This window comes from Falco naumanni, chromosome 2 (genome assembly GCF_017639655.2).
Source record: "Falco naumanni isolate bFalNau1 chromosome 2, bFalNau1.pat, whole genome shotgun sequence".
Classification (NCBI taxonomy): Eukaryota; Metazoa; Chordata; class Aves; order Falconiformes; family Falconidae; genus Falco; species Falco naumanni.
Genome location: NC_054055.1, coordinates 38,867,122 through 38,886,127, shown reverse-complemented (window position 1 = coordinate 38,886,127; position 19,006 = coordinate 38,867,122). Strand labels below are relative to the sequence as shown.

Sequence of the window (19,006 nt, the reverse complement as noted above, 5' to 3'; positions counted from 1 at the left end):
AAATGCTGTGCCACTAGGAGATTTCCCCTATGGCTTTATGAGAAATACAGTACCTGTGCTAAATTGATCAGCAGATCTTTGAATCTCAAAGAACATAACAACAAACATAACGATTACTGATACATAAGAGCTACAGATGTCTCTAAACTCTTAGCCACAGTAAGGTAATCTGTAACATAGGCCTGAAAATAAAGCATTCACAATACAAATTACTAGTTGCCAACAGTAAAAAAAAAAACACCAAAAAAACCCCAAAAAAACAACCAAAAAACTCCATTAAAATATCTGTTCATAGTTGATACACTTTTTCTTTCTTTACAAATTGTAGCAACAGCAGCAACCTGCAAGACTGAAATTCACTGAAATCAATATATTGGTTATTTTGTATTACACAAATATTTTGTTTCAAAAGTGGAAAAAGAAAGAACAGGGTTCTTAATGCTTCAAAATCGCATTCTGTATAATGCGTCTCTTTTATCATCTTCATTTCTTGTTGTCCCTTCCTTGCCCACTAGGATACGCATGCATGATTATATACATCATTTACTACTCCCCATCAGCAGAGAAAGTTTTAATTACTTAAGACTACATTTAACCATTTACCTATATATTTATTACCCTGACGTAAAATTGATTTAATTCCATCAGGTGAGAGCTGTAGTATAAATGTGAATATGCTTTAACCCAATATTTTAAGAAATTCTCTCATAGTATGGGAGATTAATTTGGCTAATCAATACCCAAATCAAAACTTCTGGTCCACTCTTTGTAAGTTAACTACTTTCATTCAGGAACCAAAGACCATTTTCTATATTAGTTATGGCTCCTTTCAAGGGTGGAGAAAAAAAATAAAATAATCATAAATCATAAAAAAAATTTCTGCTTTAGTTTCAATCACATCACTTGAAGTGCTGCCTTAGAATTATGAGCTAACCAAGGGCTGACCACTGTAGCACACTCAAAACCTTCTGTAATCTATTAAATGAAGCAGCAGGGTTCAACATGGCGAAGCCGCTTCGCTGACCCAAGGTAGGCATGCTAGGTCCAATAAACCCTACACTTTTTGTTTTGTTTGGATCTAGAGAAATGTAGGCAATTCTGGAATAAACTCCAGCACTGAATCAAATTATAATAAAAATATTTATAAGATAGCCTAAGAACTCAAACATTTGATCATCGTTAATTCCTCATGTCCTACAATCAGGGAGAACATGTTTAAGTTTAAGGTCAACCTTTATTTCTTTTCTTTCCCAAATCAGAATGAAGGAAACACATACAAGAAAAAGACTGTTTCAAACTACTTCTCAAAAACGTAATTTGACAAATAGCTAAAAAGCATTTAAGAACAGACTCCATATTTACTAACATTTAGCTGTTTTTGAATCATATATTTGAATCATCAAATAACAATCTATTGCATAAAATTGTTATCCAAAATGAAAGAACTCTGCCTAATAGTAAAAAACAGCCTTGACACCTTCCTCTCAGGTAGCCAGCTGAGAAGTGAGAACAACTGTTCTGGAAATTAAATTTCACTTTGCACCAAATAAAAAGCAAACTGGCAACAGTATTTTTTTAACCTTATGGTTAAATTTGCCCATAGCACAGCAGCAGCTACCACTTAGAATAAACTCTTTTAAAATACATTTAGCATGCCTTTCCCTTTCTGCTGTATTTCGATTGTGACATTAAAAAAATTTTCCTAGGGACTCTCTTAAGATACAAAGGCTTACAATAGGAGACTGAACTTATAGATATTATATACTGTTATACCCTCAGACTTTCTAATATGAATTTTGAAGTATACATAAAACTACCCCCTTTTCCCACAAGGCAAACTCAGTATTTAGCTTCACCTTCACTAAAATTGAAGAATCATTAAGTATACTAGAGAACTTTACTTTTAGATAAAATGTGATTTCACGGATTATGCATTTTTAAAATATAAAAGCCTACCAGTCTCACCAATCATCTCAACAAAATTTGCTTCAACCTTCACTTTACATATGACCTCCTATTCTGATTAATAGCAACACAAAGTATTCTTCCTGCGTAAGAAGGGTACCAGCAACCTCTTGCAGATATGGATCCTCACTGATTTAAATTCTTACCGACTAAAACATCAATCACCACCAGAAAACTATGAAAGACAAGTTATTTGGAACTATATTCGCACCTAAAGAAATCCATGACATATTTTCCTTATATTTCCAAATAATCTAGAAGATCACACAGGAACATTCTCATTAACTCCTTATTTATTGACCATCACTTAAACAGCGACACTTAAAAAAATCAAAATTTCTAGGCAAGAACTAGCTTATGGTAAAATTGAATGCTACAAGGAATACCACATTCATTCCACATGCAGTGTAATAATATCACATTCATTCCACATGCGCTATATTTTAGTGTGAGTCTCCCATTACTAAAACTTGATTCTTCCCAAAAGCAAATTTCAAATGTCATTCTGAATGGAACAAAACGGTAAGGTAATGCAACTACACAACTAGAAGCTGACAGGTAGGTGCAAGGGTAATAATTTAAGACTGGATAAACAACTTCAATTCTAAAGTTTTGCAATACTATTTGACTTTATAGCACTAACTTTTTTACTAAATATAAAATACATTTATTTCATCATCTACACAAGAAGCCCAATTTACACTTCTCAGACACTGTAGTGGAAAGAAAAAAACCTGGCTTCTAAACAAGTAATTTCAAGTAGTCACACAAATACAATTTTTCTTTATTTTTATGCTACCACAGTTTAGCATTTCATTTAAGCTTCAGTGGCAAGATTAGACAAGGAGTGGCAATGTCCTAAGTTAAATATCATCAAGAGTTGACAGTCTTGCTTCTTTGTCAACCGTTTGCCTCTGTAAAGCTTTCTGAACAAGACAGAAACATAGAGTTCATAAGGAAACTGCTATGAAAGTAGCACTTCACTTCTATAGATTTGTTTGAGCCCTATATGTCTAGCTGTCAGTCTGGATATAGAACTTGAACTACGATTTCCAGTGGTCACAGTTCACCTGTCCAAACTGATTTCTTGTCACCCACAAGTTTTCTGACACAGCCACATTCATGCTGGGAACCTGACCATGTCCCGTCAGCTGGGCAATGAGAAAAAGAAAACAATACTCTGGCAAATTGCAAGATGGAACCAGAGAATTGAGGGGATAGCAATAAGCAATAGTTACCTTTTTATACTTAATGTTACCAGAGTAAATCAGTGGAAATTTACTTACCTCTCTTTTAAACATTACATAAAGCCAACAGAACTGGCTAACAAGTGCTGAGAGTTGCTGTAGTCAGCAGGACTCCAATGTTATTAAATTATTTGCTTTCTTGTAAATAACATGTTTCAAATTATTTCTTGACATTGACCTCAAAAACAAATTAATATGTATAAAGTAGCATTCATTTATTGAAGACTAGAAAGAATAAAAATGTGGACTGTCCAAATTATCACCAAGAAAACTAACTGATTCTACTGACCCTTCCCTTACAAATTATATGTCATCCTTCAGGACACATTAGTTCTATGTGTGTCTCTCCTGTCCCCATCAATCTCACAACTTAAGTGTTTTTTGACTGGAGAGAGAACTCACAAGACTTTAAAACCAATAAAATGGGATGTTTCTGCTGTTGACCCCAGAAACTTCTTTTTAATCAGACAGCTTCATTTAAAACCAGGAATGTTTTTTAAAAAGTATTTTCAACTACAAAAGCATGAAAAGGATGCCAGAATCTAATAGAATGGACACTGTGTAACCCAAATGTTCAAACAGATTTTGGGCCAGTTTGCTCAAATTTGTAAGATGCAAACAAACACCAAAGATGGCTAGCCGTAACAAAAGCAACTTTGCCAAACTCAGCATCACCAACAATAAAAGTAGTACTTTACACAGAAATGACCATCATGTTCATAAGCAGCTACTCTGTTCCGGAGATGCCGATGTAAAAATAGAGAGATATGTTTGGTAGTAGTAGTGATAGTTAATCTGACAAGTATTTAGGATTGATGGCAGCAGGGTCAAAACTTCCTGCCCTAGGAATTTGTGAGGAAATGTACGGAAAAGTCTTCCTGCAGCAACTTTTGTTCTATTGAAACAGGAACCAAGCTAAAACAGAGCAAAGATGTTTAGAAGTATTTATAGCTTTTTGAAAGATTTTATATCCTCCAATTTGTCTAATAACAAATTTACCTAAAGAACTGATGAAATCTGCAATACAGAATTCATACTTAAGGTTAACAACTTCAATGCTTTCCACACACTAACTGTTATTTTTTTGCCTCAAAAATACAGAGCCTGCAGATGGTAATAGTAAAAGGCATCACACCATATTTTGGTACTGAATATACTGTTTAGGAAAGCAACCACCCATGACTGTAATAAAATAAATTTTATACATTTGATTAATGTTTTCAGTCCCTGCAGACTATGAAATCAATCAGTTCCCACGGAGGATCACTTATCATTTCCTCATTTGCAACACTATACATAAGGCCTAATTTACATATATTTGGCTGCATCCCTAAAACTACTGGGACAGTGAAGTTCCAAAAGCTTATCATATGAAAATTCACAGTCAACACGTTAAGGTTGATATCATTAGATGTAACATGCATCCTGCGAGACAAGCATTTCCAGTGGTGTTACCTCACCCTTTGTAATTCCCACTTTTCTATCAGATGCTCCACTTCACCTCCAAGAACTGCTGTGTTACTGTCATCCAACAGCAAGAATCCATTTCTCACTTCAACAATTCCTGAAAGCTTAACTTTTGTTCCAGGTGGAGTGTTCAGGCTAGAAGCAGAAACAAAGCCAAATGTTTCAAATACAGTTATTAATAATCTGCTACCAAAAACATACAGAAGTCTCTCATACTTCCAACATTGTCATATTTTATAATAAAAAATAAGCATCAAAAACCTTTGCAATAATTCCTTCAGTATGCACAGTACTTTTCAATAGCTTTATTGGAATGCTTCCTACTCATTACACAAAAATGCCATATTGCAAATTAGATTCTAACATAGATTAATGTTTACAAATTGTCTGTTTGGTTAAAATCCAATTTAACAATACCAAATGAAGGATATGACTTGTTTAGACTAACAGAAGATATCTCAAAGTTAGTTGTCTACGAGTAAATTCCTCATCCTAGGTTGTATTTACAGTTAATAAATAGAGGATCTCCAGACGGTTAATGATCTCATTTGTTTTAGCTGTTTAACTCAGAAGAAAACAAAGAGCTGTTAGAAAAGAAGCTTTCTATACATTACTAACAGCCAGGACTGTACCACAATAAATACAAAAATTATGCATCTTGCAGTGCTGCTTCTCTCATTACTCTATCATTTTAAAACATATGGATGCTCTCTGTGGTCACCTCCCAAAAGGAGGTACCTTGCCTTCTTGTCATGTGAATCTACCCAGTGAAAAACAACAGCAGATGCATGAAAGAATCACACATCTCCAACCCATAATTGGAAGATAAGACAAGCAGCACAATCTGGAAACTGATTGTTCTTGTCAGAAACAGGACACAGTCAGATGTAACCTTTCAACTGAGACACAATGAGCTCTTTAAAATATGCTAAATCTGTTGTTGGAATCACAGGACCATACCACACGGTGAGGAACATTCACAATGGAGTAAGCCAATTTCAGCACCAGTGGCATTAACCTTAGCAATATTAATGGCTTTTCACTATTGTTCTCATAAAAGCACAGAAAATGAGATTGTAAAAATTAGACAAGACAAGAAATATAGAAAAAATGAAAATTGTGCAAAGGAAGGGTAGGGTAAATGAAAACCCTAACCATTAAGAACTTTCCATTGAAAAGAAAACTTCAGGGTTTATTTATTTAAAGAAACACTATGTACTGAAACAGCATATTATTCCATGTTAACAGTCCAACTTCAAACCTGAAATAACCACACACAGCAGAAATTAAATTTCTGTACAACATTGAAAAGAGCTCACACCATTACTAGAGTGATGAGTTCTCTGACTTGTTTGAAATTTTATCTAAAACCTTTTAAATTATGTCTCCTTCTGGGTTTTCTTCTTTATTTTGTGATCTAGAATCTACTTACACAGGAGCCTGTTTGCTCTTCTCTTTATATTCACATTGGAATATGATATTCCAAGTTCTGCTGGCTGAAGCTAAAATTAAAGTATCATTAAGTGTTCTACCTTTTAAGACAGCACCACACTAAACTGCAAGCTGGCTCCTGCTGAGAAGGAGCATTTTAACAGTAAAATATGATATTAAAAAATGAAGTGTCTATCTGTATCTAACTGTTGCAGCTAGCAGAGAGAGGAAGATTATTTTTTTTTACATTGTCATCTGAACTAAAGCAAAGTGCACCATGACTCCAGAGACTAAACACTATAAAGAGAATTTTCAGCACCTTCGTAACCAAACACACAAAAAATCCCCATCTTCAACAGTAATTAGTGCTCTTAGTCTTCATTTTTAATTGAAGAAATATTTACTAATTCAACCCAAGTTAAAGCTTTGCCCATGGTAAAGCAGCACTAGTTGCACTTAGGTACGTCAGGTCTGTGATGTTCCTGCTACCAAAGTCAGGCAAAAGCTCTGCTACTCCTAAAAACTGGGAATTTGGGTCAAGTCTGCACACACCGAAAATGCTGCAAGCTGTGTCAACACAGACTCAGCAGATAGCTGCAAAAATCCACTTTCTTCCATTATGTACTTCAGCATACACGGTATTGTATATTACATTCATATACACCTTTGCATGCTGAATTCAAGGTCCTCCTTTACGTACAGAATTTGAGAAGGAAGCTTGTTTTGCCGAGCAATTTTTTCCAGATATCACTAAGGACACTTTCATTATTTAAAGGACATTTAAGTATCACAGTAAAATTTGAAAAGAAACATTTTTCACCTTATTTTTGACATGCTACTGTATTCTATAGCTGTGCAGCTTGTGTGTCCGTCAGTCATCTGTAAACGTAACATCCTGGGAGCAGCCTGAGATTCTTCATTATCCTTTGGTGCAGCAACATTGCGTATTTTCTGTATTTGCAGAACACATGGCCCTTCCAGCTACATATGCAAAGCAGAAAAGACAAAACTGTTAACACCATTAAGCAAACACACTAATACCTAGGCACACTAACAGATGCCCCCAGGCAAAGAGAAGTGTAATTTGATCAGGCAGTCATGTCCAATATCTATTACTCATACACTATATATTCTAAAGCATAACAAAACCAGCTTTTTTAGAGACACAGTTGTGATACTTCATACATCTCTGCAATACCAATGATGGAAAAAAGTTAATGAAGCTGGGGCAAAACAAACCAACCCACAAATATTATCACTTCCAACATACTATGCGGTTCCAGTAAGATTTCACATGCTGTACCACACGGTCTCATTGACAAAACGTTCTAAAGAAAGAAAAAAAAAATAGGCCTGAAGACTGGTTGCATCAAGCATACATTTCAAGTACAATCTCTTTGTAAACACTAAGTAGAAACACAGCTTCTTCAGAGGTGCAATCAGAATGTAAGAACCTCAAGGGACGTCACTACCTGTTGGTTACCTAAAAATGCAGCATGCTCCACTTTACACACCACAGTTTATGTTGAAAAAAAAAAAAAAAAACCCACAACACAAAGAAAAAGCCAAAATGAACTGACCAATCCACTTCACATTTCAATTATAGCTGAGTACAAAGTAATTCTAATCCCCATGAGAAACAAAAACGAATAATCTGTTACTGCTCAAGTGATTTCTAGTACTGAAGAGACAGCAGAAAAGATGAAAAAGTGCACATTTCATCAGCTTCTTCCCTTTGAGAAACAGAGCAGGTAGCCCAGAATAACACTAAATGAGAGCAGATAACCAGGAGGTAAACATACATAAAGAAAAAAGAAATTAGTAAAGGAACAGAAGCAGTGAAACTAGATAAATCAGAAGATAAGGAAACAGAAACTTTATCTAGGATGAGAACAAAAGAAAAAGGAAAATACTTTGGAATATCAACAAAGCATGAAATTGTACTAGGAGGAGGAAGAAAACAGTCACTAAAAGGAGCAAAAGCAGCATCCTACAAAGGTCACTTCTTACATGGTTTTGTGATCTCGAGACAATAGCCAGTAATATAAACTAAATTTTCTAATTTTCCTATTCTTGACACTTTCAAGTAAATTTAAAATTTGAAGGCACCTGCATTGTCTATGACTTCAAATCAAACCATGGAAAATACAGTATTTGGGATGGAGGATTACTCAAAAGCTGAAGAACTACTTTATTTGGAATCTACTGAAAATTGAAGCTTTCTTATCTTTTTCCTTCAATCCTGAATGTTCGAAGAAAAGAGCATAAATAAGTATTTTTAGTAAATGCTGAATTAACATTATTTCTTTCAATAACAATTAAAAGACCAATTCTGTTTCTCACACACATTGAAATTTTTTCCCCTTTATTTCAACACAAGCAAAACCAGATAAACTAAAGTATACTATGAAAACAAGTTTCCCTCCTCTATCAATTAACTACAGCAAAGCCACCACACAAAAAAATTCCCTTGTAAATTTTTGTATGGAAAGATTCTTTCTACAGTAGTGAATGAACCACAATGCCACACTCACTAGTTGCTTCAACAAAAATTTATGCTTGGCATAAATTAACATTAATAGTTTTTAACATTATACAATGTCTTCAAAGATGAAGAAACACTAGGCAACTAAGAAGCATTTCTAGTTAACCAAACTAGGTTTGTCAGCCAGCTGAATAGTAGCTTTACTACAGTGGCAATTTCTTTCACAAATGTTGAGCAGGTTCTAGTTCTGGGTACTTGCTTTTGGTTTTAAACAATTGTTTGATAGATCCCTTAAAATCTGGAGTGCAAAGATATGCGGGCTAGGCTAACTATGAATATACAAGCCAGTACGTTCAGGGCTTTTTGTCTGCAGCGTCAAACATGCACTACAATAAAGCAGAGCTGTGCATGCGTTGAGCTTGGACAGTAGTTTCTGCTTCCTTAACACAGAAAATTACATGTCACTTCGGAAAACAGGTGTAAAAGAAGAATGAAAGTGTGTAGTTTCCTCAAACGTACCACATTAACACAACTATTGTTATAGACTTAATCAAGACATTAGAGCATCAACATCCCCCAGTTCCAATTCAGCTCATTTCCCCTCTCACCACATAAAATGAGCACATAGTGACACCATAAACAGGAGTCAGTCTTCCTGCAGGAGGAAGACAACCATCACTGGATTCCAAGTGAATCCAGAAGGCCTATGCCAGTCCTCCTTGTGTGGACTATTTTAAAGCACCATTGTGAGAATCAAGACAGGAAAAAAAAATATAAATTAACAAACAAAAATCAAATCAGTTATGGTCAACAGGTAAACTTACACATTTAATCAGAGTCAGCCAATCTGAAACTTCTTCAGCAGTCAGGTGCTGAATGTCATATAGAGAATGGTAAAGCAAATTTCTAGTAAATTACCAAGTATCTTAAGTAGTAAGGCTGGTTCTATCCCAACTATGAAGGTTTTGTGTCACTTCCCATTATAAAAATGCAACTTGCAGTTCCCTTACTAACACTTTGAATAATTTGAACAGTTCATACAGTTACGTTGAATATATCAAACAATTTCTACATCAGCTAGGGTCCAGCTCCTCCCTGCAGGAAGTGGAAGAAAAAACATATCACGACATCAGCTAGATCAATTTAATTCCTTCTCAAAATGGACAATATGTTTGGATCATGATTAAAATGGGTTCTTTCAACACTTCTACAAGCCCTACCCTTCAAAAAAAAAAGGATTTCATTTGACAAAACTGTAATAATACCTGGAATGAAAGGATATGTGTTTTGTAAAAATTAATGGTTTTGTAAAGATTTGTACATTTTACAACGTTTTGTAAAGGTTAATGGCTATTCAGCATATGAAACAGATGAGAGGATGAAAAAGTAATAAATTAAATTCACAGATACAGAAACCCTAACGAACAGCCCATAATGGAGACAGTAGTGAAGTCCAGAACTCTTAAAATACTGACTGATGGACCACTGCAGTATAACTCAATGGCTCATCGAGTCTAATCTTTTCATGGATCTCATAGAAAAGACCAAACTTCCTACAGGATGGACACCAAGGTTAGACACAAAGGGGCACAGATGTGATGATGGGACTGGAACATCTCTCCTATGAGGAAAGGCTGAGAGAACTAGGACTGTTCAGCCCGGACAATGCACAAAGCAAAATACAGGAAACACTTTTTTACTCTGAAGGTAATTAAGCACTGAAACAGGCTGCCCAAGAAGATTGCAGAGTCTTCACCAGGAAGACAATGAAAAGCTGTCTGGACATGGTCCTGGGCACCGAGTTCTAGGTGGCCCTGCTTGAGCAGGGATGTTGGACCTGATGACCTCATCAGGTCCCTTCCAACCTCAACCATTCTGTGATCCTGTAACTGTTCTCTTATATACAAAACTGTATTATTTAGGTAATGCCTTCATTCTAAAGTTCCAAATAGTACAGTTGCAGCTTGCTCTCTCCAGAAGTATCTTCTAACGGGACCAGCAACTGCACACATTAAGGCTGGAATGCTATGGAAAGCAGTTCAGATGACTAATTAATAATTGTAAAAAAAAAAGCAAAAACCAAAACTAAAATAAAAGAAACAGTAGAATAATAAAGAAATATTATGTGCCATAAAAGAAGCACTAAGCTTTAACTACTTAGAGTCTAAAGGATGGAAATAAGAGTACATAACATAGGCTAAATGAGTTGAGGAATGAACACTAGGTTTATCCATCATTAATCTCATAATTAATGCTCTGTCTCCTTTTTCAAGGTGAAAAATGTAATAATAATATCTTATACTGCATAATGCCATTATACTATTTATACTGTAGGTTTTACATTAATGTATGTGAAAACTGCTGGGTAAATCAGAGTCTGAAACGTGAAACAGCAGAAAGAGGGATAAGAGGAATGACTAGAAATAGAAGTTTAATCTCATTGAGACATACCATGTCACCTTCCTCTTTATCCACAAAACCTAGCAGTGCTAATTTCAGAACATACATGACTCTTTGAAAGGGAAAAAGAAACAAACAAAAAAACCCACCACAAAACCAGAAGCAAACAAGTATCTACATATCATATGATAGAATATACTCAGCTCTTTCTGGACATAGGTTAAATTAATTAAAAGATCATTCAGTCATGCACTTAGCTTATAAGCTACTTCAATATGAATAAACAAATCTAAGCATATCATGTCATGTTCAGAAAAAAAAGTATTTCTGAATTATTAACTATACACATGGACTGGAGGGGACTAACTGATCAACAGTTGGAAACATGGAAATACTACCTCTTTCTACAACGAACCAATAGCTTTTCCAGGAAATCCAGGATGTCAGTAAAACTACTTTGTAGCAGTACTTTTCAAACAGTACTTACACCTGCCTCAACACCTGCCAATTAAGACATTACAGCTCAAAAACAGGAATTAAGCAACTACTGCCATCCTTAGAATGAGGGGAGATGCTCCAGATAAAGCTAGCCACAAAATATCTATAAGCATACTCGCCAATGTGATCAACGTAGAAAACAATGTTCTAATAAATCTATCTCTTTAGATCTCTACCTTACAGATAAGATCTCATGCAATGCCCAATAACTGGTGAGTAATTTTCAACCAGTTTTGCAATATAGCAACTAGACTATATTCTACTGTTTTCAAGACTGTTATTGGACCATCTTCTAACGGGCACTGCTTTGACACACTCGAAGTGTGGTCTGAAACCAAAAACTAGTCAGCCTCTCACAAATATTTAGCTTATTGTATCTAACATTATTTACTTTTTCTCAAAAATCATGCCTTTTTAAAAGCTTCTGAAGTAGGCATTAGGAGCTAAGAACACAATCAAAACACTCATCAAGGTGAAGAGCTCAAGGCCCACAGCTTACCTAAAGCTGGCAAAGAGCTGTTTCTAAAAAGACTACAACTTAGTTTGATCTGTCAGCATTACCACATGCATAGTCTTGACAAAGCCAACTCAACTAGAAAAGAAACAAAGAACTAAAAATGTATGGGATAATTTCTGACACTTGGAGTTTCAAACACAGTTACATCAGGAGATCTGTTATAGCAATCACTCTCACTGGAAGATAAAGATGAGCACCTCAAGATTGGAGGGTTGTTTGGTTTTTTTTAAATGCTAGTCAGTTGTAACTGGAACAGCAAATCTGATCATCCCTTTAACAACAACAAAATATAAAAAAAGCACACCTGTAGAAAACCAAAATCCACATTCAAAGAGACACTAAAAGGCAACAAAGCACAGTTAGCTGTATTAAAGCACAGTTAGTTTTATTAAAGTAATGAGACAGAAATTGGGAGGTGTATGAGTAACCTTAAACAGGAATTAGAATCACTGCTAACTCATGTTGTAACTGCTTATCATCCATCTGTCAGTACTCTTAGCATGTCTCTGAGCTCGGAAAGGAAACCCTTTCTGAATCCTTCTTCTGCAATGAATGTTTCCATTGTAATGAAACATAAATACTCAGAAGAAAATCAGTTATGCCTTAAAAGTAACAGCATTACTAAATCATATATTATAACTTTATAGCCTCCTTTGCATTTTTATTGCATTAAGAACACTTAACATGTATTTATGGTATATAGCAGCCATCTAGATGGAAATGGGAGGGTTCAGCTTTTCCAAATCCTATGCAAATGTGGCCATCTTGTGGCTAATGCTGGTAATACTGATTTTTTTAAAACTGCGTAACACAGACAAATGAGTGAATACAACATTTCTGTGTATTGAATACTGAAGTTAATAACCACCTATAAATGGTCAAACACCCACATCATTTCACACTAGGACATCATCTCAGCTTTTATGCAAATATTTGCCACTAATATAAAATAAGTTATTTTCTATGCAATATGGAAATACATCATATGTTCCCAAGTTAAATAATACTGAACCTAGTCTTGGATGGCAGGAAAAACAGTAGCATGTAATTTATATTGTTTTCTGAAGCATTGCTGAACCACAAATGACTGCTTTCTACTGAGAGATTATATTTAGAAGTTACTCCTGTCTCAACCGTATCCTTACTTGCATATAAAAAGCAAATACAGAAATATGTGTAGATAAATGACAGTAACATAAAGTATTTATATACATTGCAAGCTTAATAGCAGCATATATTAAGTAGTCAGATTTGCTTAATTTTACTCAAAAAAGGAAACAGGAGTAAAAAAAAAGCAGAGTCAGTACACTAGCAGTCTGGACTAAAAACTATAAATAAGAGACAAACACTGACTTTTTCTGTGCAATCATTACTTCTCGAAACCTTAAGTATTATCATCCTTCAGCAAACAGTTTGCAGGTGTTTGTTTTGATTTGGGCTTTTAGGGGCGGGGGGGGGGTAGACTAATTTCCTAAGATCTGTGATCCAAATAAAAACAGTAATTTCACTAGAAGTTCACATGTAAAAACTCCTGGCTCCTTAACGATAATGACAGATGTACGTCTCTAGAATTTAAAAAATGCCATTTTTTAAACAAACATTTCTCATTAATGAAGACCATTAGGGGCCATAGTTTTCTTCTGTTCTGTTTCCTCCAGCTTCTCAAAATTCCTGCCCCTGTTGTCAGAAGTCATTACCTAAGAGAAAAAAAAATTACCCTTTTCCTTGTATTTTCAGCCTTCAATGATTAAAAATGGAAAGAGCCTGCAAGCACTGATCTCTCTCAACTAACTATCTGACAAACTGGGAAACAGAAATACCTTGAACCAAACTTTCAAAAAAGTTTGGATTGGATCAGATTCCTGCAGCATTCAATCTTCTTATCCAGTCCTCCATCTCCATCAATTTTAAGACAATTCCATGTGGAAATTTATCCAGCTCCATTCAGTAATGGTCCCTGTTTTCTTATTTAGGATCCTACATATATACTGTTTTGTACTGTCAGTAACAAAAATGAGAATCCTCAAAAGGACACATAGTAACACAAGGAAGCACATACTCTGAGGGGACAGCAGCAAATTTAACAGGGATCCTATAAAATTAAATTGTTTTTCCCACTTTTTCTGAGATGTTCAGTTTTACAAAATAGAAATTTATTTCTTACAGCTGCTTTGCTTTTTCTAACCTGCTTTGTTGCCCTCACAAGAACAAAGGAGAGGGAAAAAATGAACTTCTGATACCATGTCAAGATCAAACAGGTTAAATAACTTTTGAGTGATAAATCAAGCGGCTAGGATTCTTGACATTCATTTAAGCATTTCAAAGCTGAGAAATAAAGAGTCCTTTCTTTATGAAGCCTAGTGGGCAAACTAATATGTTCATATATTTATCCTACAACATACTCAGATATTAGTTTCTTTTGTATATGAAATGATGACAAAACCAGACTAATGCACCAGAGAAGGTTGTCATTACACAGAAATCACAGAACACAAAAAAAAATTAAGTAAAAATATTGTCTACCTTTTCCACCTTTCCGCCATTGATGTCACTGGGGAGGAACTTCTTGCCAATCGTTCTTAAATCTGTCTGAAATTAATATAGGAGACAAGAGAATATTAACCCAAAATACCCTGTTTCAAAAAAAAATAGGAAAAAGAAGGGTATTTTTCTTCTATAATGCCAACTATTTCTTAAAAAAAATAATTAATCACTAACTGCATATGCTGCAAAAAAATAAATTAAAGAGTTCACAGAATTAGTCTTTTACCTTTTTAAATTAATTTTTGTTTTAAGCACATTTTCAAGGATGATTAAATGCTTTTAATAGAGGAAATGAAACAACTAAGTAATGTTTTATTATTAGACATAACTCCAAGGTTTAACAGGAATAAACTTCTTTCTTCACTCTCCATCTGGCACTTACAGAAAAGCATTTTTAGTCTGTATGGTTTTACATACGCAAATCCTTCAAAAAGATTTAGATGATTTTTGCAATTATACCTGGAATAAAAGCTTCAATTTTATTTCCATTAAATGCTTTTTAACTGAAATGTCTGATTACTTCTTTTCAAGTGAGGTAGACAGCTGCACGACATTATTCAGCAACTGCACAACGTAGCCACTGACAATATTAAACTAAAGAATTTGTATGATTGAACAAAGGAATCTCTACAGAAACACTTTTCTCACCTAACACTTTGGACAAGCATGCCAATCAGGGCGATGTGTGACAAAAGGATGCACTGGATGGCTATAAAAGGTCAAACGTGAAAATAGGAAATGGAATAAAACCCAATTAAACTTTACACATTACGTTTTTACTACATTTACATGTGTTCCTTTCCCCTTCTCCTCCCCCTTTTCATACTAATTGTTATTAGAATTACTATTACTATTTTGTGGGTTTCTCCTATTTTAATTATTAAATTGTTCTTACCTCAACTCTCAGAGTTTACATGCCTTCCCAATTGTCTACTCCATCCCTCCAGGGGACAGGGAAGTGGGTGAGTAAGCAGCATGGTACTCCGTTTCTGGCTGGTATTAAACCACACAGCACAGAAGTGCAGCCTAAATCACCAATGTTTTCTAAAATTTTCTAAATTTCATTACTTGAAATAAGCCTGCTGTTTTAAATATGACAGGCTGGTGCAGACTACTGTACTGAAGGTGAAAACACTCCTTATTTATCATGACCATTAACACTTCCAAAAGGAGGGCTAAATATAATTACTACTACAGCTTGTACACTAACTTGCCATTAATATATACCAATGGACTGCTGCTTCAGCGTTCCAATCTAGAACTGAGCAGTGCTACATTTTAGTATCCAAAACATCATAAACAAGTGGTTTATTCTGTTTTTCAATGAGAAATATTGGTACCCTACAACTAAAAAACTAAATGTAGGTATGGTCTTCAAGTGTATTTACTCTGAGTAGCTCTGAATAGCACACATGCTCCTATAAACTGTTCCCACATGTTCCATATGCATATAATTGACCGGTCTCCAGCAAAATGCTTTGTAATCAGCAACAGGAAGGGGACACAACTTCTACAAAGTCTTTGCAATATTTTATACAAAATAAAAACATCTGAAGGACTGGAAGTACATTCATGTCTATTTCATACTCATTTAAGCAGTTCACACAGAAAATAAAAGGTCAGTTAACATTTTGGTTTCTTCCGCCTGAAATGTGTCTCTAGCAGTCAAGGAAAGAATTTGTGAATTTGTAAGAAGTGGAATCTAAATTCACTGAAATCCTGCCATTCAAGCCACACTGATATTCCCTAGTTACCTAACAAGCAACTTAATCTTCTGGCCATCAAAAAAAACTGACTTAACAAAAATTTGATAAGCAATTAAAACCGGCTTTGGAGTACTTGTGCAACGTTTCTATCTTATTTTATTTTTATTATCCACCAAACAAACCTGAAATACAACACATATATGTATATATGATTATGTTAGTGCTTGTTCCAGCCTATAATTTACATGTTGGGGAAAACCCAGCATGTATTTCATTTTTATTTTTTTTATATAAAGCAGTAATGCACTCTCAAGATACATATAGCCATGCTACTACAGTCCAGAAACCAAATGCTTGCCCTCTGCATGTATTCTGTTACATTCTTTGCATTTTTGCATTGTAATTTTGCTTTACTTTTTTTCAAATTCATTACATGAATTTATGCAGGCGTACATATGAGTGACTGAACAGAATGCTTCAAAGAACAAAATAAAGGAGCAGAGGGGATACTCTTTCCAAAGCATCATCTCAAGCCAACAGTTTGGCTGAATCTCAAAGATGAGCAAAATGATCTGTAACAACTCTCATCCACAACTTCGTTAGGAAAGAATACTTTTTTCAAGCGCTCCACTATGTTGTTTTTCCCCTTGGAAAATATAAGTCCATACACTGCGCATACAAGTTGTAACATTTTTGAGTATGGATGACTAAGAAGTTTTAAAAAAAGAAAATGTACAATTCTCAAAAATCTCCTTCATAATTTTGATATAATAAACTAAAAATAAGTAAGAAATGCATGGATTGAGTAGCTGCCCTCTTTTTATTGTTACTGAAAAGGAGCAGACTTACTAATGTGTACCAACAATGTATATACTAGAACTATGAAAAACAGGAATTCATATGCACACTTGTCGAGTCCTTATAAGTATTAAGGTTTATTGCTTCTAAGTTGTTTCTCTATATTCTATATTTTTGTATTTATTTGTAGGCAGGAACAACTATTACTAATCCAGATTTCTACAGTAAATAAAAAAACCTGTTTGTAGTTACATAAATATGTACACATCACAGGAAAATTCACCATTAGTTTGAATATGCTTTAATGAGTATAACATTCAAAAGTCAAACTAAGTAAGGGTGTTTTATTCATCCCAAAAAAATTAATATTTTGTACTACAATTTCATACTCCTGTCAGTACATAGCACTTCTGACTTTATTACTGCTTTTACTTCAACTTTAGATTTACATTTCATGAACAAAAAGTTTTTTCCTAGTGCAAATTACATTCATTTTTCTCCTCCAGGCTTCACAGTTTGGATTAGGTGTTATTTCCAAATAAAAATCACAACTCATACACACAAGGAGAAAGTCTATGTATTCTGTCCTTTTTGTAAATCACACAGACAACAGTACACTTAATTAGCTACACAAACCTACACTTGAGCCATCAGATATATCATTTTTAGCATGATTTGTCAGGAAAGTTTTCACAATCATAACTTACATTAAGGGCAACTAGGACAATGTCATTCGTATTAACTTTTTCAGAGGAACTTATGCAAGCTTCAATTCCTTCATCTGAAAGATACCTGTTAAAGAAAAAAATATTAGAGTATCACATGATGTATCTTATTAGGAAAACTTTTTTTCTGTATATAAGATTATGCCTCTGTATCTTCTGTGCTGGTGAAGTGTAGATTTAAAAATACTTGGAAAATTACTTCATGTAATCAGTTTCCTTACAACAAGATGAAATCGAGTAAAAGATTTCTTATATAATTTCTAAACAAAACAACTAAAAAAACCCAACCAAAGGCTCTACTTACAAAGTAACAGAAGGCATCATTCCATTATTTCAGAGTAACACTGCTCTCCTCATGCCCCTCCCCTCCCCCAAACTACAGGAAACTGGTTACAAGATCAACTATTTGTCCTTGATTTCATTTAAGTGTTATAATTTCACTCATGCACTTCCAAGAAAAAAAAATCCCCATCCCACACACAACAAACAACACAACCACATCTTTTTCTAAAGAGCAAGACTGTATGGTTAAGCCCCCAAGGGCTGGGGCTATCCTATAAAATTTATTCTTGCTTGCCTAGGCTACAAAGACACTCATATAAATGGAAGCACATTATAGTGGATCAATACCGTCAAATACCATGAAAAAGTTTAAATTAGAATAGAAAATCTCCTCCACAATCACATTTGGAAACGGCATTTGTGACCCTTGTGGTGGTAGTCCAGGATCAGTATCTTTCTGCAGAAATTCTGTAACCATACAATAAACTTGTTCATATGAAAACCAAGCAGGTTTTAAATGGATTCAGCTAATCAATTCAGAAGGGCTGACCTATTCAAACCTCCAAAAACACTTGGAAATAAAAGGAAGATAATATTAACTTGAGTGGTCAGAAATTGTGGCATTTGCTATTCGAAGCCCCAGTCTTCATTTTTATGCAGCTGGCAATCTGCCTTCTCTGTACAGCTCTTCATTTTATTTAAATATATCACAGCAAATCATTAAATAATTGGTATTTGCTAGATACTCAGTCTGAAACAGAGTACTTGCCCAAATAACATTTGAATCACTACTTACCAAGAAATCATTTCCCAAAGAATAGAAGAATGACTTAAGAAATAAAGTTTATTATACATTAAGAAATATTTAAATATTCATGAGCGCTTCAAGACATATTTCTTTTAGAAAAAAATAACATCCACAGTGTAACTTATAAGCCATG

The 19,006-nt window shown here is 34.6% G+C and overlaps 1 protein-coding gene across 2 annotated transcripts in view; it reads right to left on the bottom strand.

Annotated features, from left to right (window-relative positions):
- The window catches only part of TDRD3 (tudor domain containing 3), a 109,751-nt gene that overhangs the window by 46,682 nt on the left and 44,063 nt on the right, over nt 1–19,006 (bottom strand). The window contains exons 2-5 of one of the 2 annotated variants that reach the window (XM_040584084.1): nt 17,766–17,850; nt 14,534–14,599; nt 6,931–7,091; nt 4,673–4,814 (exon numbers count right to left, since the gene is read on the bottom strand). In XM_040584084.1, coding sequence (XP_040440018.1) covers nt 4,673–4,814; nt 6,931–7,091; nt 14,534–14,599; nt 17,766–17,850 — 454 coding nt within the window. Of the gene's footprint in view, nt 1–4,672; nt 4,815–6,930; nt 7,092–14,533; nt 14,600–17,765; nt 17,851–19,006 lie in introns of those variants that run through there. The other variant, XM_040584085.1, reaches the window with a different exon arrangement.